The 26,741-nt window shown below is 35.8% G+C and overlaps 1 protein-coding gene across 2 annotated transcripts in view; it reads left to right on the top strand.

Annotated features, from left to right (window-relative positions):
* Positions 1-229: 229 nt before the first annotated feature.
* The window catches only part of utp20 (UTP20 small subunit processome component), a 154,666-nt gene continuing 128,154 nt past the window's right edge, over positions 230-26,741 (top strand). For both annotated transcript variants that reach the window (XM_051928458.1, XM_051928462.1), the window contains exons 1-10: positions 230-435; positions 761-841; positions 1,529-1,595; positions 2,720-2,852; positions 6,370-6,558; positions 14,006-14,087; positions 19,713-19,850; positions 21,466-21,621; positions 22,147-22,290; positions 22,365-22,499. In XM_051928458.1, the coding sequence (XP_051784418.1) occupies positions 391-435; positions 761-841; positions 1,529-1,595; positions 2,720-2,852; positions 6,370-6,558; positions 14,006-14,087; positions 19,713-19,850; positions 21,466-21,621; positions 22,147-22,290; positions 22,365-22,499 (1,170 nt within the window). In that variant the 5' untranslated portion in view covers positions 230-390. The remainder of the gene's footprint in view (positions 436-760; positions 842-1,528; positions 1,596-2,719; positions 2,853-6,369; positions 6,559-14,005; positions 14,088-19,712; positions 19,851-21,465; positions 21,622-22,146; positions 22,291-22,364; positions 22,500-26,741) is intronic.

Raw genomic sequence — 26,741 nt, forward strand, 5'->3', positions numbered from 1 at the left:
AATTATATTTTCACCATTCTGCACAAGATAAAGCTTAGCTCCTTTGTTGCCTCCGAACTGTCTGAACTAAACATCACAACAACAGCAAACACTGAAAATGTGAATAAGGAAAGAACTGGGGAACAACGATTTTACCAAATTCGACTACGGAAAGCCACTAGGGTCAGACACGTAACTGTATTTCCGTCTCATCTGGAGAGCGATAGAACGCCACGTGATCAAAAATGTCCAGCCCACTCCGAGGTTAGCAACATGGTGGCGCCCATGTAGTAACAGCGTGTCTGCATTCACTGCAAACTTTTAAATGTCCTGTTTTTTGTTGATTTCTGATTACTCGGCTTTAATGGTTATTTTTATATCTGAGTGATATTTTTAAATTTAACGAATACAATGAAGACTAAATCTTCACATCACAAATCAGAAAACACGTTTAGGGTAAGTTGTGTGGAGGCTGCATGTTTATGTGTTTTCTTTTAAGACAGATACTCTAATCTAGTAGCAATTTGAAATGGTATTCTTTTGGTCGGAGACTGTATGTTATTTTGATTTGTAAGCACTTTTTAAAGAAGTGGATATTACCTTTGTAGTAGTTTTCATTATAAGCTAACAAATTAAAGTTGTGCTTAGTAAAAAAATGTAAGAGAGTGTCAGTGTGGTCTTAACAGTATTTATGCTGTGGACTAAAATAGTGAAATTACGGTCTGTGTAGAAGTGATAACGTTTGGAATAACGGATTCGATTTTGTTCTTTCCGTTTACAGTTTCTTACGTTTTCTGAGAGGCTTGCAAATGTCAACATTGATGTTGTTCATCGCATTGATAGAACTGGAAGTTACAGTGAGGTAAGTATTAATGTTTACAACACAGACTTCCGAATATTTCGATATGATAGTTACAGGTAAACTGCAATTAAACAGTCGTAGTGTTCATTATAATTATTAATGACATGTATTTTTCAAAGGAGGAATACAGTAAGTGGGTAAATTGCAATTTGCAATCGTGTCCTCTTTTAGAAACAGCTTTTAAAAGCAACAAAACCAACAATATAGCTTCATGGTATATTTTCTTAATTACACATTATTGCTCTGTTTTATTGTGTCATTTGCTAAAAAAAAGGAATGCTGTTTGAAGTTAGCCTGAAATTAAGAAAATGTTTGTTGAATCTTTGGAGAATGCAAGATGAGTGTTAGTGCCTCATATTTTTAAAGTATCTGTATTCTTGAAACCATTATGTAATGTAGAATAAACTGTTTGTGCAGGCATGCTTTTCTTTGGAGGTGTACAGTTAAGGTAGTGAGTGATATAATTTTATTACTAACAGAAGCCATACATATATATTAAGCAAAGGATAAGAGTTGTTGCTTAAATCGGTATCTTTTATGCATATGAAACTGGTATAATTTCCTAGGTTTACAACAAATTAAATGATTAGTGATTTTTATTAATATTTACTGTTATGTGCTTGTTGAACAGTTTATCTCTGCGATATTAGTTTATTGTGTTGAATATTTTTAATTTTTCTGCAATAGGAAGTTGAAACTTACTTTTTTGAAAGCCTGAAAAAATGGAGAGATTTGAATCTAACAGAACATTTTGGTAAGGGTTTTTTAATGTATGCATGTATGTGTTCTCCTACAGCAATTAGAATATTTGATTGAGATTTGTGATATTCATTATATCTTTTAATGTCCAGCCTATCACAGACATCTGGAATTTTGGGTCTAGTTCTTTGCATCCCATGGGGCTTACTATTTGTTCAAAATTTGGGCATGTTATTTCCAGAAGTGTAGTTTGCAGTATAACATTGGGGACACAGTCTGAGAGTGTCATCAGACTTAATTTTTATTCCACATTAAAGTTTTCTTTTTTTCCTTCCTTATTTGTCGATCAATTGAAGCGCCTGAGGAGGGTGATTTAATTTCTCAGAAAATCTTGAAATTATTACAGAAAAATGAACATAGGACTACAAAAATTAGCAGTAAAATAGTTTTTCAGTACAACAGAAACAATAATTTATTTTTTTGTATAGCCGAAGTTGCACAAGGAGTCCTGCAATGAGCTTTAACAGGGCCTGTTTTTGACAGCCCCCCAGCTTTGACTCCCTAAGAAGACAAGAAAAAAACTCCCAAAGAAAAAAAAATCTTGTTGGGAGAAAAAGAATGGAAGAAATCTTGGGAAAGGCAATTCAGAGAGAGACCCCTTTCCAGCTTTGTTGGGCGTGCAATTGGTGTCAGAAAAATTGGTTAAATACAATAAACAAAACAGAACTTTAGTAAAAGTATGTTTGAGAAGCTTGAGTTCACTATATTAAGAATTTTGTAGGAGAAATATATATAAGAAGTAGTAGGAGAATTAAAGACTAGTGAATTTGAAGTTTTCACTGGTGCTATGCTAGGAAATGCCAGTGGTTTGAACTGGAGAGTTTTCAGTTTTATTGCACAATTGCCTTAAAACTAGTATTTTAAAGCACAAAAGCGTGTGAGTGACTGATTTGTTTCTGATTATGACGATTTCAGATGTTATTTGAAAGATTGTCACTCTACTGTCCAAGTTTTGGCAAATGCAGTAATCTTTTATATTTATTTGCCTGGTCAGTTGTGGGTATATTTTGCTTTTCTTTGTAAATGCATGCTCTTTAAATCCATTTATAAATCATGGATATACATGCTGTGTGTTTTTTGGCCAAATGTTTGTTATGACCTCTTTTTGTTTGTTTATAGTGACATTTTTTAGGGAGGTTGTCACTAAGTGCCAGTCGTTCAACCAGCTGGTTTTTCATCAGAATGCAATTGTTGAGAGTTTGAAGACCCATCTTCAGGTTAAACGGAGCCTTGCCTACCAGCCACTTTTGGAGTAAGTAGATCCTAAAAGTAATTTTTTACTTAAATGCATAAAAAATCTTGAAAATATTCACCTGTTGTTCCCGAGTCTGCCATTTCATTCCTGTTTTAAGGTCTCTGCATTTACCTTGTCAACCTTGGGTCCAAGGGTGGAGTAGGCTTTGGGTAGAATGACATCTCAATGCAGGGCGTACCCATTTCTCTCTTTTGATTTAACGCATACCTCATGCAAAATGCCGGCCTGTCCGTCAGTAAATATGTACGAGCAGTCACCTGGCCGCTGTTTCGTCACACACAGCGATGTGATGAAGTCGGTGTTTTCAGGGTGAAGGTGTATTGCAGTTGCTTTACTGGGCTGCTCTATGATTGACGGCGGACAGTAAACTTTGTTAAAATGGTATAGAAAAATGCCACTTTGTTAGTTGTTACTTCAGTCGTTTTGCAGTGCGCACAATATGTTCTGTTACAAATAAATTCTTCAATGGAAGCTCATCAACAAAGAAACATGGAAAATGATTTAGTAAAAATAATAGTAATAATTTATAATTAATCACTCATTACTTGATGCCCAAGAATAAATGTACTAATCCACTTTCACACCATATTTGCAGCCTTGCTCTTAAACATTTACTCAGGTAGTTTTTTTTTTTTTTTGCTGTAAAAGAAAAAGTCCACAGGAAAGGCGTGTTGTGGAACTCCAGTGTAACCTCGTGTCATATGAGTGATTAAAACCGTGTGGATGAAACAGTTTAAGTTCTATTAAAAAAAAAAAAAAAAAAAAAAAAAAAAAATCCATTGTCTGTCATGATCACCCCTTTAAACTGAGGGAGGATCTCATATTTCAAAAAGGAAACAAATTTATTGCTAATACTGTGCACATTTTTACATTTTTATGCACTTTGAAATGTGCCTCGGTCAGATGTGAGCAAATTGTTTATTTTTTTTATTTTGAAAGTGGGGAAAAAAAGTAATGTTACTACCTCAGATTCTGTTCAGTAATAGCTTTTTTTTTTTGTTTTATACATTTTTTGATGTGTATGTTTCAGATGTGACCAAATTTAAAAGGGAAATGATGAATAAGCAATACTTGTTTTTAAATGCATTAATTTGTGTTGATTTAAAATTTGTCATTACCTGCTGCTTCCTGGCTGCTGTAGATATCTGGCCCAGCTAAATTTCTTGGTGTGAAAATCTGCCCCAACTGAATTTGTATTTGAATAGCCCTGGTCTATTGAGTTTTTCCACAGAGATGTGATGTCTCTGCATGTTTTTCAGACAAGAGATTGTTTCCTTTGAGCATTTTGGTAAAAATATAAATGTATAGTTTTAAACATCCTCAACACATGAAGTTTTAGTTTTTTTTTCAAAACAGATTTCAGCATTGAAAGAACAGCAGATATATACTTTGGCAATTTTTTCAAATTATTATTATATTATGTGTATATTCTGTGTGTTGTATTGACTCCCTTCTTTTTGACACCCACTGCACACCCAGCCTACCTGGAAAGGCTTCTCTCTTTGAACTGCCTTTCCCAAGGTTTCTTCCATTTTTTCCCCTACAAGGGTTTTTTGGGAGTTTTTCCTTGTCGTCTTAGAGAGTCAAGGTTGGGGGGCTGTCAAGAGGCAAGGACTGTTAAAGCCCATTGGGCACTTCTTGTGTGATTTTGGGCTATACAAAAATAAATTTTTATTGTATTGTATTTTTAGAAACTATAAACATATTGGCACAGTGCTGCTAATGTTTGTGGAAGTAAATTGAGAGAAACACAACTAACTTTTTAGTCATTAGAACAGTGTTGAATATTTATATTATAATAAGAACCATAAGGAAGTGGTGGTTGATTTGCAGAGATAATATATAAATCAAGAAACCACAGAATTGGGAAAGACAGTCTGGCATGTACATTTGCAAGTGGACAAAGACATGCTAAAAGATGATCCAAATAGCTCAGGGTCTATAAATGAATAAAGCCAGGAGAGGCTTCTGTCCCCTGGCATTATGTGAATGGAAATGGAGTCTAGAAATGGTTGGATGCAATGTCGGGCAGCCTGGCAATCATGTGGATTACAATGAGGGCAGGCATCATCAGGTTGAAACAAAAAGGAAAATCTGCTTTGTAAAATGTCACTCCTTATTCATTTAATTTGAACATGTCCACTGGAAATTTGTTGTGAAAACAACTACCATAGCTAACAAAGTAACAGACATTTTGTGAAATTCATTTTTTTTGTTAGCCTTTCCTTGATTTTATTGTATTTATACATTGAGCCTTTATATTTAAACCATTATGCAAAGAACATGAGGAGCCAGCAAATTCAAGCAAAAATAAATGGTAATCATTTATTACTTTTAAAATATTAAAATCAACTATTTTTGTCATCTTGGTGGTTAATCTTATTAGGATCTAATATGAAGTCTTACATTGAGAAGGATAGTTCTTTATTTTTGCAGTAAACCTCCACAAAATGGTATGGCTGTGAAGCTACCAGGCTGGTTAGTGTGGTTGCAATTTATCTGGAACCTGCATGCTGTAAACTTGTTCAATATTTGACTCGCCCCTGGAATAAAGTACCAACTAATGTTTTATCTTCAGAAGTGCCAATGTCACGTTGATAAAATAGACTCAGTCAAGAGGACGTGCAGACCAGAATTTATATGAAGCACACCAATACGAACATTTTGTTTGTTCATGAGTATCAAATCTTAACATATTTTTGGGTTAATTTTTAGCTTCAGTGGGTACATTAGTGGACATTGCACACATTACAGAAAATAATAATGATGCTCCAATTAATCAGTAGATTTTTCACTACAAAAGAATTGACCAGTAATTGGTAAATTGGCCAATTAATTCATTAATGAATTTGGACCTTTTTATTTTGTCCTTTCTTTAAAATAGGCACTGCTCATATGAGTTTGGATAGTGAACAAGCTAGTGTTAAGTTCAGCATCTCACATTTTCATTTTTAAAAAGAGGTAAATAAGTAGGTTAAACAGTAGGCTTGTAGCATAACATGTCTTTTTTTTTTTTTACTTGTAAACCTTTTAAGCATGTTAGCCTTGTATCTTTTTGTTGAGTATCTTTATGAGCATTTGATAGATTTTGTTTTTCTTTTTAAAGGTTTTAACTGTGTTTATTATTTGTATGTGTCATGCAGTATTGGTTTTGATAAAAAAAAAAAAAAAAAAAGCGATCTTTACTATCGTTTTTTTTGAGACTTTCGAATTTTAGTACTTTCATTATCTCTAACCTGCTCTGCATGTGTATCGCGCCAATATTTTTGAATTCTTTACAATGTTCTACTTTGTCATCTACTGTTTGCCTTTTATTTCTGGCCCAGGGCATGGTTAAATCTCTTGGCACAAAGTCACATTTCGTCTCTTCTCCCAAGATTTTTTTATTATAATAGAGAGATATTCCTTATTCAAGTTATGTAAATTGTTTTGTGCACAACCATATTCTTGTGTCACTTTTGTAACTTGGCTTTGGTCTGTGTGTATGTTAATGCTTCTCTTTCCTGTCTTTTAGCCTAGTGGTGCAGCTGGCCCGAGATCTTCAAACTGATTTTTACCCTCACTTTAAAGATTTCTTTTTGATTATCACCTCTCTTTTGGATACCCAAGACACAGAGCTGTTAGAATGGGCTTTCACCAGTTTGTCGTATCTTTACAAGTATTTATGGAGGCTAATGATCAAAGATATGCCTGAGATATACAGGTGCGTATGCATGCAGATTGTTATTCTTTACCATATTACCAATGAATTTGTTGCTTCAACGTGTCTTGTTAAAAAGCTATGACTATAAAAGCTGCTGATTTAATCATTTCTACTCTTTAATTTATTAAACAAAGAAAAAAAATTCTATTTTTCATTTAAATGTGTTATATATTAGAATCCATATTTAGAGTTTGAATATTAACAATTGAATTAAAAGTTTTGAATGTCACCATCAGGAGTACATTATTCTGGATATACTATGCAACACTTTGATTATTCAGATTGTTCAATTAGTCTCAGAAGACTAATTGAAATTCTAAAGCATCACATTTGATCAAAGGTGGGGGGGGTGCAGCCATTAAACTGCACACATCATATTTTGTTAGTACAATGTTTTTCTGCCAGCAGATCTTTTATTCATTATTCTTTATGGTGGCAATACTATAAAAGTACACAAGAGCACAGTTTGAACTATTCACAAAGTAGTTATTGTGATCCTGCATTTTTTTTTTTTTTTTTTTTTTTTTTAATATTTTTATTTTATTAATTTTTATTGTAATCATTCCATACAAACAGATCAATTTATAACCCAACAAATTTGAAAACAAATCAAACCCCATCCCTGAGAAGGAGAGCTTAGCTAAAGGAAAATTTCTTTAAGCTTTTTAATAAGGCAACATTAGACAAAAGAAGGGGAGAAGTAAATATCTATATAAATAAGAGATGGAGAAGGGAGTTAAATGCAATAATAGTTAATTCTCTTATTCTAAAATAATATTGATTAAATCCTGCCAAGTTTTGAAAAAATTTTGTACAGATCCTCTAACTGAAAATTTGATTTTTTCCAATTTCAAATAATATAAAACATCAGTTTCCCACTGACTTATAAGAGGAGAATTAGGATTCTTCCAATTTAACAAAATAAGTCTGCGTGCCAAGAGTGTAGTGAATGCAATCACCGTTTGTTTGTCCTTCTCCAATTCAAGTCCATCTGGAAGGACACCAAACACAGCTGTTAGTGGGTTAGGAGGGATTGTGATACTAAGGCTGTCTGAGAGGCACTTAAAAATTTTTGTCCAAAATGATGTTAGTTTGGTGCAGGCCCAGAACATGTGACCCAGTGAGGCAGGAGCTTGGTTGCAGCGGTCGCAGGTTGGATCCTGGCCTGGAAACATTTTGGACAGTTTTAAGCGAGACAGATGAGCTCGATATATAATTTTTAGTTGAATAATTCTATGCTTTGCGCATATAGAACTCGAGTGAATTCTCTGCTTTGCTACCTTCCACTCCTTTTCTGATATATTGATTAAGAGATCTTCTTCCCAATGTCCTCTTGGATCTTTGAAAGGTAGGGACTCTAATAAGATTTTATATATTGCGGAAATAGTGTTTGTTTCCTCGGAATTGAGCAGTATTTTTTCCAGCATTGTGGAGGGTGCAAGGTGGGGGAAATCGGGCAATTTCTGTTTAACAAAATTTCTAATTTGAAGATAGTAAAAGAAATGTGTAGCTGGGAGGTTAAATTTTGAACGTAATTGTTCAAAAGATGTAAATATGTTGTCTATATAAAGATCTCTGAGCATTTTAATCCCAAAACTTTTCCAGGTATTAAAAACTGGATATACTTGCGAAGGTTGAAAGAGGTGGTTCCCTTGCAGAGGTGCCACTGATAAAAGATTTTCCATCTTAAAATGCTTCCTAATTTGGTTCCATATTCTGAGTGAGTAAAGCACAATTGGGTTATTAGTATATTTGCGATAACTTTCATTTATTGGAGAGCAGAGCAGGGAATATAAAGAAGTACTACAGGATTTTACTTCTATTGCAGACCAAGCCTGTGTATGTGCATTTATTTGTGTCCAGGTTTTTATGGCTTGTATGTTTGCTGCCCAGTAATAAAACTGAAAATTAGGTAAAGCCATGCCACCTTCTGCCTGAGGTCTTTGTAGGGTCGCTCTTCGGATACGTGGGTGTTTTGAGTTCCAAATGAATGAGGTTATTATTGAATCTGTTTAAAAAACGATTTATTGATATATATTGAAATGTTTTGAAATAAAAAGAGAAGTTTAGGAAGGATATTCATCTTAACAATGTTAATTCTTCCGGCTAGAGTGAGATGAAGGGTTGACCATCTATGCAAGTCTTGCTTAATTTTTTCCATACAGACGCCAAAATTTTGTTGATAAAGAGCTTTATGTTTACTTGTGATATTTACCCCTAGGTATTTAAACTGATCTGCTATGGTAAAAGGTAGGGTGTCTAATTTAATATTATATGCTTGTGAGTTCACTGGAAAGAGTATACTTTTATTCAGATTAATTCTAAGACCAGATATCTTTTGAAATTCTGTTAGTGCTGTTAAAACAACAGGGACAGTGTTTTCTGGGTCCGATATATATAAGACCATATCATCTGCATATAGAGAAATTTTCTGTTCCAGTCCTTCTCTGACAATCCCCTTTATCTGATGAGAATTTCGGCAGTGAACCGCCAGTGGTTCAATAGCGATTGCAAACAACAGTGGCGACAAGGGACATCCTTGTCTGGTACCACGTTCTAGTTTAAAGTAGTCTGAGCAAATTTTATTAATACAAACTGAAGCTTCTGGACTGGTATACAGTAGTTTAATCCAAGCACAAATATTCAGGCCAAACCCAAATTTCTCCAATGCAGTGAAAAGGTAATTCCATTCGATCATGTCAAATGCCTTTTCTGCGTCTAATGATAGTAATATCTCTGGGGTGTTTGATTTTGCTGGTGAATATATAACATTAAACAAGCGTCGGAGATTTGAAGATAGATGTCGGCCTTTAATAAATCCAGTTTGATCTTGTGATATTACCGAGGGCAGCACTTTCTCCATCCTTCTGGCTAGGATTTTTGAGAGTATCTTAACATCATTATTCAGGAGTGAAATTGGTCTATATGATGCACATTGTAACAAGTCCTTATTTTGTTTAGGAAAGACGGTGATTAGTGCTTGTCGAAATGTTTGAGGTAGTATTTGGTGGTCTTTAGCTTCTGTAAATGTTACCAATAAGAGTGGAGCTAGCTGAGTGGAGAATTTCTTATAAAACTCTACGGGGTAACCATCAGGGCCTGATGATTTCCCGCTTTGTAGTGACTTTATAGCGTCTAGTAATTCTGTTAGCGTTAGAGGTTTATCTAGTTCCTCAGCACTTAAAGCATCTATTTGTGGTATTTGTGAATTATCCAGAAATGCATTAGATTGCGTGTTGTCTTCTTTGGGCTCAGTGGAATATAAAGACTTATAGTAATCTCTAAATGTGTGCATTATTTTATTATGGTCGATGATTTCTTCTCCATTCTTGTTGGTGATTACTGGTATTGCATTGTGAACTTCTTGTTTATGAATTTGTTGAGCTAAAAGCTTATTAGCTTTTTCTCCGTGTTCATAGTAATGCTGTCTAGACTTATAAATAAGTTGTTCAGTTTCTTTAGTTGTTAAGATGTTAAGTTCTGTATGCAGGGCCTGCCTTTTCCTGTGAAGAGCTTCACTTGGACGCCTGGCTTGTTCTTCATCTATTCTAGTAATTTCATTTCTTAGCTCTGACACTTTCTTGGTTTCTAATTTATTTCTATGGGAAAGATATGAAATAATCTGGCCTCTTAGGAAGGCCTTTAGAGTTTCCCAGAGTGTTCCTGCAGAAACCTCTGTAGACGTGTTTGTCTCTAGGAAGAAGCTGATTTGTTTGGATATAAATTCTGTGCAGTTCTCGTCTGCCAATACCCTGCATTGATTTTTCATCACTATGACAAATGACATGGAGTAGTGGATTATTTCCATGTCTCCTTCCACAGCAGCTGGAATTCCAGTGGTTCTTGGTACTGTTAATTGTGTACATATCTCTTTTGCTGTTGTAAACAAAATGCATCAACAGACATTGGTGTACTTATAATAATTGTCATATGGTGTCTGTCTATAAACAGAGATTTCTTATATTGTAGCAAGGATGGGCTGACATTACGGATGATGCTTGAACATTTCACAGCAGTCTCTGAAATCAAATTTTGATGCAGGGATTTGTTGTGTGGGGGGTTGCACATTCTTACTGTTTTCCCCATGTATTCTACAGTGAATTTGCTGCAGTTAATGAATTGGCTCAGACTGAGCAAAAACAGGAGTGAAATCTTCTAGTCAACAGACTAATTTATTTCATATTCATTTATATTATGTAGCACATTTTCTTGTAAAAGATTTTATATTATTGTGCTCACAGTGTCTTAAGAGATTCTTTATCTACATCAAATTATATACCCTCTTCCTAATATCCTGTTTTATTTTTTATACTAGCCATTCCTTATGGCTCCACCCGTTTAGTAGTGAAACAGGACAGTGAGGAGGGCCCCGCCTGGCTCTCCACTCCTGACATCACGCTCCCCCCTCCCCTCGGCCCACAGCCTCTGTCTCGGATTACCGCGAATATATAACTCCTGCAAGTGAACTATGATTCTTAGTGTGATGAGAGAAGTTGCAAAATCGCCTGGAATGTTCAAGCAAATTATAGAAAAAGAACAGATCTAAATCCGTTAAGTAGTTCTCTTGTTCGCTAGCTAGGCGGAGGTAAGGTATGCCCTCAGGCTGACGGGTGAGTGAGGACGGCCCTGCCCCCCTCCCTTCGGCCTGCTGCATGTCTCTCGGATTAACACAAATAAATCGTAATCACAAGCGAATTATGATACATAGTGCAATGAGAGAGCTCGCAAAATCAACCGGAATGTTCAAGCAAATTATAGAAAAAAACATTAACTAAATCTATTAAGTAGTTGTCTCATGAAAAGCTGACAGACATTTGATTTTATATATAGAGAGATAATAAATGGCCCCTAGCCTTTAGATAAAATGCAAAAACAGTTTTTTTTTTTTTTTTTCAAGATTCATGTTCAGATGTGCACATTTATTTTCATGGTTTGATTCATATACAGTATATGCCAGTGATGTTTAAATATACTTTTGCAAAACATGACACAAATTTATTAAAGCCTGTAGTTAAGTTACAAATCTACATATTGCAAAGAACATCATTTCTGATTTAATTTAGATTTATCATTGTTCCTGATTACATGTATCTTACCGCAACATGAATATTGAAATCTATCTCACTGTTTTGCCATAGACCAGAAGTACATGTGCTGGACAGTACTGAAAATTTATACAGAGGCTGTTTCTACAGGATGGGGCCCAGACGTGCATCAGTATATCACTAGGCACAGTTCTGCACACTCACCAATAGAAATTAGTGTGCACAAACACTTAACCTAAATGAGATATTATACTGTATTTAGCATGTTATTAAAATAGTATCTATAAAACAAAACTGCTAATTTATATAGATTACCAATTGTAAGGAAGTAATGCATTTGCAAAATCACTCAATCATAACTATGAAGTGGCACAAAAAAGATGTTTTTGGAATATGCTTCCATTGTATTGAGTGGGGGAAATCAATTGTAGATAAAAACTATTTCACAGTAATTGAGTTATCATAAAGTTTTCAGGGAAGCAATTTGTCATTTGGTAATCATTTTTGGAACTGAAAGGGCTACATTTGTTATTTATCTATTTATACTTACATGTGGGTGGCACAGTGGTAGCGCTGCTGCCTCGCAGTTAGGAGACCTGGGTTCGCTTCCTGGGTCCTCCCTGCATGGAGTTTGCATGTTCTCCCCGTGTCTCCGTGGGTTTTCCCTGGGTGCTCCAGTTTCCTCCCACAGTCCAAAGACATGCAGGTTAGGTGTATTGGCGATCCTAAATTGTCCCTAGTGTGTGCTTGGTGTATTTGCGTGCGTGCGTGCGTGTGCCCTGCTGTGGGCTGGCGCCCTGCCCGGGGTTTGTTTCCTGCCTTGCACCCTGTGTTGGCTGGGATTGGCTCCAGCAGACCCCTGTGACCCTGTAGTTAGGATATAGCGGGTTGGATGATGGATGCTTACATGTTTACCTTTACTTTTACTCTGTGCATATTTAGAACCGCTAATAGTAACTGTGCATCTAATAGTTTGTTTACTTAGTTTATTATCTACTCTTATATACTCTTTTTATCTAAAGCATCTATTGGCTTGCTCCAAACGATATTTCATTGTATTTACAGTGACAAAAAAGGTCTTTAATCTTGGCTGTGAAGAACACTTAAAAAGTAAGAGTGCTATGGCTTGGTCTGGCTATGCAGCAGTGCAGCAAGATGTGAAGAGCAGCAGAAAGTTGTGACATTCATATGAGCTCAACTGTACATAAAGTAAATTTACCAGATTGGCAGAAAAGGATGCATTTAGCAATAGCAGAGAACTAAATTATATAACAAAGTTTTTATTTAGCCTATCCATTTGGGCTATCAGTCTCATAAAGCCACAGTTTGTTATTGATTGAGTCATTACAGTTGAATATTCAGTATAAGAGCAAAGGTGTAGAAATTCTGAGCAGTTCCAAGATGTTTTTTTGAGGAGTGTAATGTAGCAATTTTCTACATTTCCTACAGTGTTCAGAAGCTTGTTTTTAATTTCTGTGTTCTGTTTTCACCCTGAAATCCACATAATTACTGTGGGTAAGGGCAATATGATGCAAAGCATCAGTGGATTTTTTTAATGGTTAATTAATATAGAACTTGTAACAATGAACCATCAAAATGCGTTCAGCATGACCATGAATATTTTTCTAATTGTTAGTGTTACATATGTCTTTTTGAAATGTAGATTTAGCAACCCATAATTTTTAATCCCAATTTAGAATATTTAATCATAAATAAATATTTTGATAGAAAACATTTGAATTTCAACTGTTTTTCTAAGTAATATATCTTATTTATTCTGTTGATAATTCAAATGTGTGTTACCTAATATTTTTATAAAGCACAATATATAATAATAATAATAATAATACATTTTATTTATATAGCGCCTTTCCTATATGCAAATTCTGTTTAGGTTTTGTGTAACAGAATAACACATTTAGTATTCCCTTTGTGCTGAGTAAATGATTTGTGATTGCTACACACGTTCAGTCATGTATGCGATTCATTGAGCAGTATATACAATATTTGTGATTAAAAATGCTAAGGTCACCTGAATCAATAGTTTATACTTGTTGTGCATGTTAGAGATTTGAATGCTTATATCCAAGTTAACCAATTATTAAGTGTTCAATCTCTCATTTTTAAATAGCAATGAAAGGAGAAGTACAAAATTAATTACTGAGGTTTTCTGCTTACTAGAGGCCAGTGGCATCATTAAGCAGTTTTCTTGCATCATTTAAAACTTTTAGTGTTGTGGCTCTAAGACTTGGATTGCATATTTTTCCTTGCACACTCATCCAATGTACCCACAATAGTGTCTTATGTGGTAGAACACCGTATCTATGAAGTAAACACACTAGTCTTCTAGGTGCTGTATATTGAACATGAAATTTTAATACTTCTTACTTTATTTTTGTCAGTTTATACAGCAAACTGCTAGCCCACAAAAAAGAGCACATACGAAACTTTGCCGCTGAAAGTTTTGCTTTCTTAATGAGAAAGGTAAGATTCTATTTTCTTTTATATGATAGTTCAAGCAACAAAGTGTTCCATGTGTCTGCTATAGCAGCAAAGCTGTCAGTATATGAAGTGCACACCTATCATCAGTTTTATGTGGGGAAAGGAGAATACGTGAGATGGCACATTGTGGTTGGAGCGATCCATGAGTGAAAGCAGCTTACTTGCAGTGTTTTCATAGACATGATGATGTGTGCAAATACAAGAATGAAAATGGTTTTTCTTTGCATGGGTACACATCTGCCATCAAAGCATGTAGGCTATTCGGTATGTGCAATTGCAGATAGATAGAAATCTCCCGGGTTGGATATTTGGCTTTTAACGGAAGCTCTTTAAATAAATAAGTACATATAGTATACACACACACTATGGTCTGAACACACACCAGAATGACTAAAAAGAAGGAAAAATTTCTTGCTTGGCAGTCACAGTGAAGCATGATACCGGTGTATTGCTGTTGGTATAAAGGAGCCCTAGAAGCCTTTCTTGACACACTTCAGCTAAATAATTTATTGGCTGAAAGTACTCAATGTTAGTGTATCAGAGAGAGGATGTGCAGCATTGTTCATATGATACTGGGATTTCTTTTATTTCTCTGTGCTGCTACCTCCAAGAGGTCGAAAGCACATCCCGTAACTGAGCCTGCCCTTTTAATTAGCTTGTTGATTTGATGAAACTGTGTTGACGTGGTGTTGCCAACTTAGCACACCACAGTGTAGAAGATCAAGCTGGCCATCACAGAGTTGTAGAGGATGTGAAGGATGTCTCTACCCAAATTAAAGAAATATAGTCTCCTAAGGAAAAAAACTGTGCATATGTAATTTCATTACATGTGCCTGCATTTAGGTATAACTATAATCAAATCATATTTGTTCTCCTTTATGGTCAAGAACAATGTTGTATTGGTCCTTCCATTTTCAAAAAGAAATTCTACCATTTATTGTCACATTTGCATTCATTATTGGGTCTGCCATGTCTGTGTAAACTTGGTGAGTTTTCTTTACTGACGGCTCCATTGCTCAGTCCATTATGTGCCATTTGCATGTTCTTCCTTCCTCATGCCAAAATGCATGTATCAGTGTACTTCATATTCTGTGGTGTGTTGTTTTTTTACCTAAAAAAACTGTAATGCCAACAGTTTTCAAATTAGATTTTTTTCTTGATCACATGTACTGAAGTAATGTGAGTGATTTATAAGAGGTTTTTTTTTTTTTTTTTTGATTTATTTCAAAACTGTCTGCTCTGCTGGAAACAGGCAGCAATTTACATATTGGAAAGACTGTTCAGTGATGTCAATAATAGCAGCAGGAGAGGGTTGGTTGAGTTAAAAAGGATATTCAAATGCAATCAAGTACAAGCTGAAAGAGAGAGATAGAGATTCACAACTGGGTACCAAGTTCAATGGGATTAGTTGTGGTGGTAATAGGGTTGTTTGAGGATATATATATTTCACATTTAGTCTTTTCATAATTTTGAATGGTTAACTTATCTCCATTAGTAAAACTTGCAGGCGGATCCCTGAGCAACAAATTGTTACTCCCACCCCATTATTATGCACTTTGACCTGCACATGTACACAGCAATTTTTGTAAATGCTTCTCCTCTGCCCAAAAAAATTCATTCTACATCTGATTCTGTCCCATTCACTCTTAAACCTGAGGTCCCAGTTTCTTAATGCTAAGAACTTCTCATTAAAGCAAACAGAAAATTAACAAGATCTGATTTTCCTTTTATTATAATGGTTAAAAACCTCAACTTTAAAGTCATGTTGTCACCCCACACAATGTGCACCACAGTTAGTCCCTGGCTTTCGTGGCATTTGGCTTGACACATAATGCCTAAAACAGTGGTATGTAATTAAACTTATGAAAGGCAGAAAAAAACTGGAGATGTTCTGCTGACCTCAGCTTAATACCATGATGATCCCCAAAGCCACAGAGGAACTGCTTTCCATAGGTGCTGAATCTGGTTTTTTATTCTTAATGTCATAGTATAAACAATACCCTACTGCTGCCCATTGGACATCTCCAAAATGATAAAACAAGTCCACCTTCGACCTGCCTGCCTCGAGCTTGCGCTATTAATTTAGGCGTTATTCTTACCCTGTCATGTCTTATTAACTAACCATTTTTCCTCTTCATTTTAAACCACTCTGCTGTGCCTGTTTTGCAGCAAGACGCATCGCAATATGTTTGAACCACAGGCCACAGACCCATGTGCTAGTGTCATATGCAATTCAATATTTGCAGGTGCATGTGTAAAGAAAAGTAAAAATGTTAATCCTCTTTAATAAAACCCCAGTGTGTGTCCAGTGTCTGTGTGTGTGTGTCTTCTGGTGAAGTACACATGCGCGGGGCACGGTGCGACGCTTTCAAAGCAGATGCTTCAAAGGCCGCCTGACGTGTCACACAAGACAGAGAGGGCGGGACCTATAAAGTATCGCACAGCCGATCCAATTGGATTTCAGTAAATGAGGTAAGACCTAAAACATAAAACACGAAAAATCCATTCTGGTACTGAAACGCGGAGACCAGCTTCCCCAAAGAGGTTGGATTAGTGTTTGTTGTTGTGCAAGTGTTCACTCTGAGAATGTCAGATTTGCGATTAAGAAGCTTGGCCCGGTAAAGTGTCAGTCGTTGAAGGGGTTTTCCTAAATATACAAATTTTCATGATATTACAATACGATGACTTTTAAAAGTGGATTTATTTTCGCGCACATTACATCAGTTGCTGGGAAGAATCTGCTGATTGCCCACGGTTGTGATAGAAAATTAAATGCATGTTACGGACAGCAAAGCCAGTGGATAGATAGATAGATAGATAGATACTTTATTAATCCCAAGAGGAAATTCACAATTACAAATTCACAGTATTACTGTCAGAGAAAATTACAGGCATTTTACGGAAAAAATTTAATGAGGTAAAAGGTCCCTTGCCATTTAATATAGACTGTTCCTACTAATGTTTATGGACTACTGTTCTAGCGCCTGTTATTGTAACGGGCTTAATGTCTAGTAACAATATATGAAGCACAATACTAGCCAATGTGGCTCATAAGTGATTTCAGATGTTTTTGTAGCTACTTTTATGGCTCGTGTCTAAAGAAGGACTTGCACATCTAGCCGTTAGTACTAGACTGGAAAAACACAGCGATACAGATGCATGAATTCTGTTGCACCACATATTTACTTAAGTACTGCTAGTATTTTTTTTTTTGCTGAGGCCACCACTAATAATAATAAAGTATACGAAGGCCCTTACATATATGAATGTCCGGAATTGTTAACCTAAGTTTGAAGTGATTTTTAAATTTGAATATGTATTTTTTATTTGAATATTCAAACCATATTTTTTAGCTAATTTGACAGCCCTATTGCACACTGATGAATTTAAAGATTCAGAAGCACAACACCTATATGTGTCGGCCATGGGACTCTTCCTATTAAGTTATCTCTCTACTTCTTGTAGTTCCCCTTTGAAATGCTCACAGTGCCACTGGAGTTTGGCATCCCTCTTCAGTATTGGCTGTTGCACTCTGTAATGTCACGCTGGCATAGTAAAGCATCCTGGGGCACTTGGGGCAAAAAATAGCTTGCATTATGGTGAATTTTCAGGAAAAAATTCAATGAACAAGTTCAGCTGTGAATTCAGCAAATTCACTGTGAAAAATGCTGTGGTGAATTTTCCTGTTCAGCACTAGTGACTTTGAATACTTGTACCTCAGTCACTTTGCAAATCACTTTCTTATGTTTTCAACAAAATTGTAATTTTTGCATGATTTAGGAAAGGCATTGTATATGTTTTTATACAGTATAAAGTCAACAATTTGATTTACCTGAAATTATTCATAATACCACATTTTTCTGTATTAGACCCATTTGCTTTTAGTTTTCCTTTTTGGTCTTAACTATATAATATTTTTCTGCATTTGTTTTATTTTTATCATGTGGCTGATTGATTATATACAGGTGCTGGTCATAAAATAAGAATATCATGACAAAGTTGATTTATTTCAGTAATTCCATTCAAAAAGTGAAACTTGTATATTAGATTCATGCATTACACACAGACTGATGTATTTCAAATGTTTATTTCTTTTAATTTTGATGATTATAACTGACAACTAATGAAAGTCCCAAATTCAGTATCAAGGAAAATTAGAATATCAATTAAGACCAATGCAAAAAAAGGATTTTTAGAAATGCTGGCCAACTGAAAGGTATGAACATGAAAAGTATGAGCATGTACAGCACTCAATATTTAGTTGGGGTTCCTTTGGCCTGGATTACTGCAGCAATGTGGCGTGGCATGGAGTCGATCAGTCTGTGGCACTGCTCAGGTGTTATGAGAGCCCATGTTGCTCTGATAGTGGCCTTCAGCTCTTCTGAATTGCTGGGTCTGGCGTATTGCATCTTCCACTTCACAATACCCCATAGATTTTCTATGGGGTTAAGGTCAGGTGAGTTTGCTGGCCAATCAAGAACAGGGATACCATGGTCCTTAAACCAGGTACTGGTAGCTTTGGCACTGTGTGCAGGTGCCAGGTCCTGTTGGGAAATGAAATCTGCATCTCCATAAAGTTCGTCCACAGCAGTAAGTATGAAGTGCTCTAAAACTTCCTGCTAGACGGCTGCATTGACCTTGGCCCTCAGAAAACACAATGGACCAACACCAGCAGATGACATGGCACCCCAAACCATCGCTGACTGTGGAAACTTTACACTGGACTTCACGCAACGTGGATTCTGTGCCTCTCCTCTCTTCCTCCAGACTCTGGGACCTTGATTTCCAAAGGAAATGCAAAATTTACTTTCATCAGAGAACATAACTTTGGACCACTTAGCAGCAGTACAAAGGCGAGACGCTTCTGACGCTGTCTCTTGTTCAAGAGTGGCTTGACACAAGGAATGCGACAGCTGAAACCCATGTCTTGCATACGTCTGTGCGTGGTGGTTCTTGAAGCACTGACTCCAGCTGCAGTCCACTCTTTGTGAATCTCCCCCATATTTTTGAATGGGTTTTGTTTCACAATCCTCTCTAGGGTGCGGTTATCCGTATTGCTTGTACACTTTTTTCTACCTCATCTTGTCCTTCCCTTCGCCTCTCTATTAATGTGCTTGGACACAGAGCTCTGTGAACAGCCAGCCTCTTTAGCAATGACCTTTTGTGTCTTGCCCTCCTTGTGCAAGGTGTCAATGGTCGTCTTTTGGACAACTGTCAAGTCAGCTGTCTTCCCCATGATTGTGTAGCCTACAGAACTAGACTGAGAGACCATTTAAAGGCTTTTGCAGGTATTTTGAGTTAATTAGCTGATTAGAGTGTGGCACCAGGTGTATTCAATATTGAACCTTTTCACAATATTCTAATTTTCCGAGATACTGAATTTGGGACTTTCATTAGTTGTCAGTTATAATCATCAACATTAAAAGAAATAAACATTTGAAATACATCAGTCTGTGTGTAATGAATGAATATAATATACAAGTTTCGCTTTTTGAATGGAATTACTGAAATAAATCAACTTTGTCATGATATTCTAATTTTATGACCAGCACCTGTATAGGAAGTGCTTTTTAAATATAAATACTCTTTCACTTCTCAACATTTCAGGTATCTGATTTTCATGCCCTCTTTAACTTAATGTTCCTTGATTTGGATACACATAAAGAAAAAGCAGAAGGTGTTGGACAATTATTGTTTGAAATGTGCAAAGGTGTGAGGCACATGTTCCATTCCTGTACTTGCAAGGTAATCATTTATTATATCTATTCTTTCTAACATTTCAAAAATTGAGCTTTTTTTATTGTTATAGCCATTACAGTATAGCATTTGCATGCTGACAACAAAAATACTTTAATTCTAGAAAACTGAAAGTGCCAATCTGTCTAATGAATAATTTAAAGGAAAGACTTGTTTATGATTGTAGCCCCAGATAATATATTTTTATTTTGATTTGTTCCCATTGCACTTTAAGCAATTATAGTGTTGCTACTTTTTTCACTCTGTAGTTTTTGATTCGGTTTATTATGTGAGAGGTGCTTTACTAAAATTCATTGAAGAAGCCACAATACTGTATCTCAGTGAAGGAAAAATCTATGGTTTGCATGTCTGTGATACAGTCTTTTCATTTTCACTTGCTGATCTCTTGTAGCATGGTGGTCCCTATTCTGTTGTTTTTGCTTATACTTGTAACAATACATTACAATGTTCATGTTATGTCGTTTTATAGCTAGTTTTGTTTTTAAATTTAGAACTAACGTTACATCTTTATCCTTGAATGAGTGACTTGCATTGTACAGTATTTCCTTTTTATCTTCTGTAGCCAATCTAACTGTGAATTAATTTATCTAGGCTTGGAAAAGCTCAAGGATTATCATGGTAAACACCTGCTTAGCTTAGCATTTAACTTGAGTTGGTAATCTAATTAAAGATCAATTATGTAAATATTATAATAATTTCCACACATTTAAATGTACTCAAACCAAATGAGAGACTGCATATTTTAGTAATAACCAAACTAGTATATTGTTTCCCTTATAAGGGCACAAAAATGTCACAAAAAAAGTAAAAAATTCCACAATTGTAAACTAAACCTAGTTCATAATACTTCCTTGAACTGTATGAACCCAGGGAGACCAATGTCTCACCAGACCAGTATGTTTCCCAACCAGAAATTCCAGAGGTGTACAAGAAAAGTCTATAGAGTACAACAGTATATCATTGACAAAGTTATTATGTAGTTTTCTCATATTTATCAACTTGCTGTTTTTAAATAAAGTGCATATTTTTATGGCAGGTAGTTAAAGAAATATCTTCTGTTTTCTTAGTTTTCAGTAGAAACTAGACAAAAGTAGTTTTTTTTTTATTTTAATAATCACACAAATGTTCATAAGTATTTGTAGTGTAAATGTTAAGTCCTTGTTTTATAGAACCAACCGCAGTGTCAGAATTCATTATATGTAAAACATATTTTAAATGGAATATTCGTAGAAAAGATTTTAGTTACCTTGTAATTAGTCATCTCAATAAACGTTTTTCTTCTTTCCTTTGTGATGTAAAACACACTGTCCAGTCAATGCTGTCCCCCACGCAAATGCCAGAAATAAAATATACCAGTGATGTGTTTTTAAACTTTAAACCGCATGCTAAATTTTGTGTATAGTTAGTTTTGGCTTTGGCCTCATCTGTAATTGCTAGTAAAACTTACAGATGTGATTGGAAACATTCTGTTGGCAGTTCATTTTCACCCCGATTTGTTTGTCTAATAGAAAGCTTTTTTAAAATTTTCATTATTCTTGCTAAAAATAGAGAGAACTTTATTTATGCTCAAAATCAGTTGATGTATTTTCTAATTTGTGAGTAGGCTTTCAAAATTGCATTGCAAAAATTGGGACCTGTTACAGAGAAAGAGGTTCAATTACCTTGGCCTGCTGTAGGAAAAGCCCTTGACCATATGGCCAGATCTGCAGCATCTTACGTTTACAAAGAACATTTCACTGTCCTTTGGGATTGTTTGCAGGTAAGTTTAAGTGGGTGTACTTTTTTAATATATCATCAACAAGCTCAAGATTAGACTTTTCTCAGATTTTAAGACAAAATAGATATATATCAACCTAGTACTTTTAAATGAAATGCACATTTTTGTGGTTGGTGGTTAAAGGACGTTCTTGCATTTTCCTAGTTTTCTGTAGATACTAGCCAAAAATCAAGTTTAATTTTTTTTTTTTTGCCTAAAAGGATTCAATTTTTCATATGATGTGTTATGCCTTTATAATTACATTGTTAGAATTAATACATTTTTTTATCAGGGTAATAAAAAATAAATGCAAAAAAACATTTATTCTGTTACATAAGGATTTTGATAACACATCATCTGTGTGTTGTTGTAATTCTAAATAGAGTATACACGAAACTGTATATGTCTGAGTTACAGCCCGTCTCAAAGAGAATTTTATAACTTATAATTGGTCAGTTCAGTAAAAGTTTTTTTTTTCCCTTCATGAAGTATAATGCATTAACAGTCATTTTTTAAATATTTTCTTAGGTTTCTGCTTTACAGATCTTACAAGAAGTACATGAGAGTCCTTCAGAATGTTCAGATCAATTAGAAAGGCTTTTGTGTATATATGAAATCCTTGTGAAACACAGTCAAGGTTTAAAAGTTTCAGATCCTAAACAACTTTGCAAGGTAAAAGAATAATCCTTATTTGAGTGTTTTCTTTGTCTCTTTTTTTATAACAGTGTGGGTATTTTTGTTTGCAGGTAATAATTCAAGTGGTCCAGAGTCCACACTATTCTGTACATTGTACTCAGAAACTCTTCCAGGTTATCTCCTCTTTCCTTCTGGGTGAAAATATCTCCCTTCCTGAAAGTTTAATTGAGGAAACACTTCAAAAGGTACAGTAACATTCAGGCATTTTAAACTTTTCCAATTATGTTTATCAAATGACTTACTCCTATTGGATATAACAACATTCAAGCAAATATTTCAGTGGAAATTAATGTAGCTAATGTTTTCAACCCAAAATGACAAGGTTAACTCTAAGGTTGGACAATGTATAGAATTTCGATCAAGTACCTTCTTAAACTTTGGCGAATGACAATGTTATCTCCAGGGATGTGGCAATTATCATTTTAAGTGAGCATTGCTGTTCTTCTCTTCCTGTAATTTTTTAGTTTGGCCACAGCCATGCACTGTAACAAATTACAAAGGTACCATGTTTGATATGGTAAAGGAAAGCTAGACAAATTGCCAGCTAAGATAAAGATCCACCTCTTTTAATATGGCAATATTTTGGCTTTTGAGCAAATGACCCACTGTCTGCGGCACAAATGCATGTGTGATGCAGAACATTTGCATCCTTATAGAACATATTTACCTCTCTGGCCTTCTCTTAGTAAAATTTTGCAGTTAGCTTCCACCTTCTGCCTTTTTTATTAGTAAAAATGCACAAAGCTTACAAAACACCACTTACAAAAGTGCATCCACTTCAGAGGAACCTGTTAGACTGAATTTTGCAAGGGAAAATATCTGACTGCAAAGGTATTCATTAGAGCTCGACCAATTAATCAGGTGGCAGATCTGACTGGCCAATAACGGGTTTCAATAACTTAATCATCATCTGCAGAACTGATGCTGATCAGGCACCAACATTTTGAGTGATGGAGTTTGTCAAAATGTGCAATATTCATGCACAAACAAATGGCATGAACCTCAAAGTGAAGGTAAGCACAGTTGAGAAAAATTGTGATTTCATACAGTAGATAAGCCTTGTTTGTTCTTGGGGAATGAATATATACATTGTGTACATATTGTACATAATGCCAGTGTCAATACATAAACTCTAGTAAGATTAGAAAACAATTTCACTTCTTCTTTTCTTGACACAATGGAAAACTTACATTTCAAAAACAGTTACACAACAGATAATGAACATAAATGCTTAGACTATATGTGACTTTAGTTTTGCATGTGTTCTTTGCATTAAAAAAGGATAGCACTTGAACATAATTCAGTGGCTGCATTCAGTGTTTGTGCATCCCAAATAGGTGTTGTAAAAAAAACTAAATGGACGGCAAAAATGTGTATACTTGCCCATGCTGTTTTCGTCAAACTTGAAAAAATGTTGCAAGTAGAGCACCTTATCTTTAATTTATATTCTGTTTGTAGGACAAATTTAGGATATGTTATATGTACTTTATCATTAACAATTTCTGAAACACAGTTTTTCAAAGTATAAAATACTCGGTGGCTATGCAGACTATAGCCTGCTCTTTTGAACATGTGCAGTAGACAGCTTTACGCAGGGGTTGAGGGAGGAGTTGGAGATGTTGAACTGTTTTAGTGTTTAAAATCTGTGAAGCATTAGACTGTATTTCTCTACCAATGAATAATATCCTATTAATATTAAGATTTACTAGGGCTGTCATGTCGCACAATTATGGTTTGAATACACATTAAAAATAAGTAAATATTTAAAAATATTTTAACATAAGTTTAAAGTTCTAAATGCTTATTGCATGTACTAGGGGGCTCCGCCCCCTGCTCGCTTCGCTCGCCAACCCCTGGTGTTGGGAATGACAAAGAGCGTGATGTATGAATGAGATATAGAATAGTGTGACGGTGTAGATGATGCAAATAGAAAGCAAACAATAAAGTGTGTGGCACAGTGTAAAGGTTTATTTGAAAATTTCTTTGTACACGCCGTCTAAGTGTAAAAGGTAATTCCAGCTCAGAACTTGTAAGGTCAATGAAGATGGTTATTGTTGTGATCAGAGTCAAGTTTGTCAGAGCTTAGAAAGAGTTGTGTCTCTCCAGGAAGTAATGGAATGACTTGGGTATTTATGTTTTGCACATTAATATTTTTTGGACCTAATATAGTGCGTTGTGTTAAAAGGGGCATTTGGTCTAATGAGATTGCTGTTCCAAATCTCTCTGTAACTAAGTTGTCGCAGATAAAGGCTTGAGGAATTGTAATAATATGTGCCTGAAGTCCATCTGTATTGGTGAGTGTACCATCTCTCAGTTGTAATAAGCAATTGTTATGATTTGGTTCTGGACATCGTATCTTTTTTACTAACTGTATCTTTTGAAAGCAATGCCAATTGTCTGCGTATTTTAAGGTGCACTGAACAATAGCTGAGTGCATGGCATCTGGAAGAATAGCTAAGCACTGTCTAAAATCTCTTCCTCATAAAAGTACCTTTCATCCAAATCGAATATTATTATTCATAAACGTTTGTAGAAGTTTATGAATGGTGTTGAGTAAGTGACTTCATGCCATTGTACATTCATCAATAATTAACATTTTTTCAAGACGGATGTCACGTGCAGTGCCACCGTTAATGTTCATAGTGGATACCGATTTGTAGGATCTAATGCAGTTGATAAAGATTTCACTTTCAGGTACATCGTTAGTTAGAAGCTTTTGTAGATATTCAGTATATGAATGTAAAGAAGGCAGTCTAATTTGACCCTTTTGACAACAACGTGTAAATGTATTACTTGTATTGCCAGTTGTTTCTTCAGGGAAGTGAACTGAATGACAATGATTGCAAATGACATTCATTAATCCGAATGAATTTTCCTGGTGTATGTTTTGCTTGTGCCGTTTGAGAGACGCGTTGTTGCATGTGTAGTATTTGGGACGTGTTGTTTTGGAGCTGTAATCGATTTGCCTGTGCTGTGTGAGAAGCCTGTTGTAGCCTTCCTTGCCGTTAACGTATGTCTGAGACGGGAGGTGTTTCGTTTTGAATCCGTGACTGTTGCGATGCAGCACTTTGATTGATAGCTTGCGTCATGTGGATCTAGGATGTAGATTTCTGCATATTTGCGTTGTTGATTTGTTTCAGGGTGCACTGTTCCAATGCGATGCAGTATTTGTGCACATATGCGAAAGCAGTATGGGCCATTGCCTTTTGGTGGCCTGATATTTACTCCGGTAGATGCAAAAGCAAATGAACTATTGTAGGATCTAATGCAGTTCATAAAGTTTTTACTTTTAGGTACATCGTTAGTTAGAAGCTTTAGTTGAGCTTTGCGTTTTTGGAGTCGAGACATTTTTTCTTTTAGAAATATGGATAAGTAATAAGGAGTATTGCACTCACTGTTAATATGGAGCCTTTTCTGCGGTTGAACGGTTAATAGTGCCTTATTGTAATGAGATCCACCTATGCTGCATAGCCGTCTATTTTGTTGTTTCTTTCGTGTTCGTGTGTTTGTTCCTATTATCCTTTCCTTTTCGTTTTGTACCCGTGACCGTGTATTCATGACTTGTTTCTTTCTCAGCATGCGAAATATGGATAAGTAATAAGGAGGATCGCAGTCACTGTTAATATGTTTCCTTTTCTGCAGTTGAACGGTTAATAGTGCTTTATTGTAAGGAGATCCACCTATGCTGACACCTATGCTGTCTAGTGTGAAGGTGTTGACGTTCACTTTAGAATATGTGGCTTTGGGTGTCACTTCTTATGGATGTTTGGGGGGGGGGGGGGGTGAGGATTGTTGTTGCGCGAGCGTCTTCTTTCTTTTTGTGTTCCTGTGTCTTGTTGAATCCCCCTCTTTGTGTGTGTCCCGTCCCTTGCTTGTAGGGTCTGTGGGGTGGTTTTGTGTTCTTTTTTTTGTGTTCCATGGGCTTGTTGAATCCCCCTCTTAGTGTGTGTCCCGTCCGGTGCCTGTAGGGGGGGGTGGGGGGTTGCCTTGCTGTTGTGCGCGAGCCTCTTTTTTTTTTTTTTTTGGGTCTAGTTTTGTGTGCAATGTGTTTAGTGCTTTGCCTGCGTTTGACTACTTTTTTTATGTGCCTTTTCCTTTTTTCGGTGCTCGTTCCTTGTCATTTCTCCTTTTTTGTCTTTTTTCTGTGCTCACTCCTTTTTTCCGTGGTCTTGTCCGCCTCTCGCGGCCCCTCATCCGCCTCTCGCGGCCTCTTTTGTCCCCGTCTCGCGGCTCCATTTTGTGCCTGCGCAGTACGTCTTTTTGGAGCTACGGGCCATGGCCGGATGTGCCTGCGTCCATCATCCGGTTTAGCATTCTCGGTTAGTAATATGGATGCTTGTACTTAACATGAATGTAAATGCTTCATAAATACTGATATTTTAGCTTTTTTGCTTATGGTGTGTCTGGCAAATGATACAGCGCTAATG

Source organism: Erpetoichthys calabaricus, chromosome 1 (assembly GCF_900747795.2).
Source record: "Erpetoichthys calabaricus chromosome 1, fErpCal1.3, whole genome shotgun sequence".
In the NCBI taxonomy this organism is placed as follows: Eukaryota; Metazoa; Chordata; class Cladistia; order Polypteriformes; family Polypteridae; genus Erpetoichthys; species Erpetoichthys calabaricus.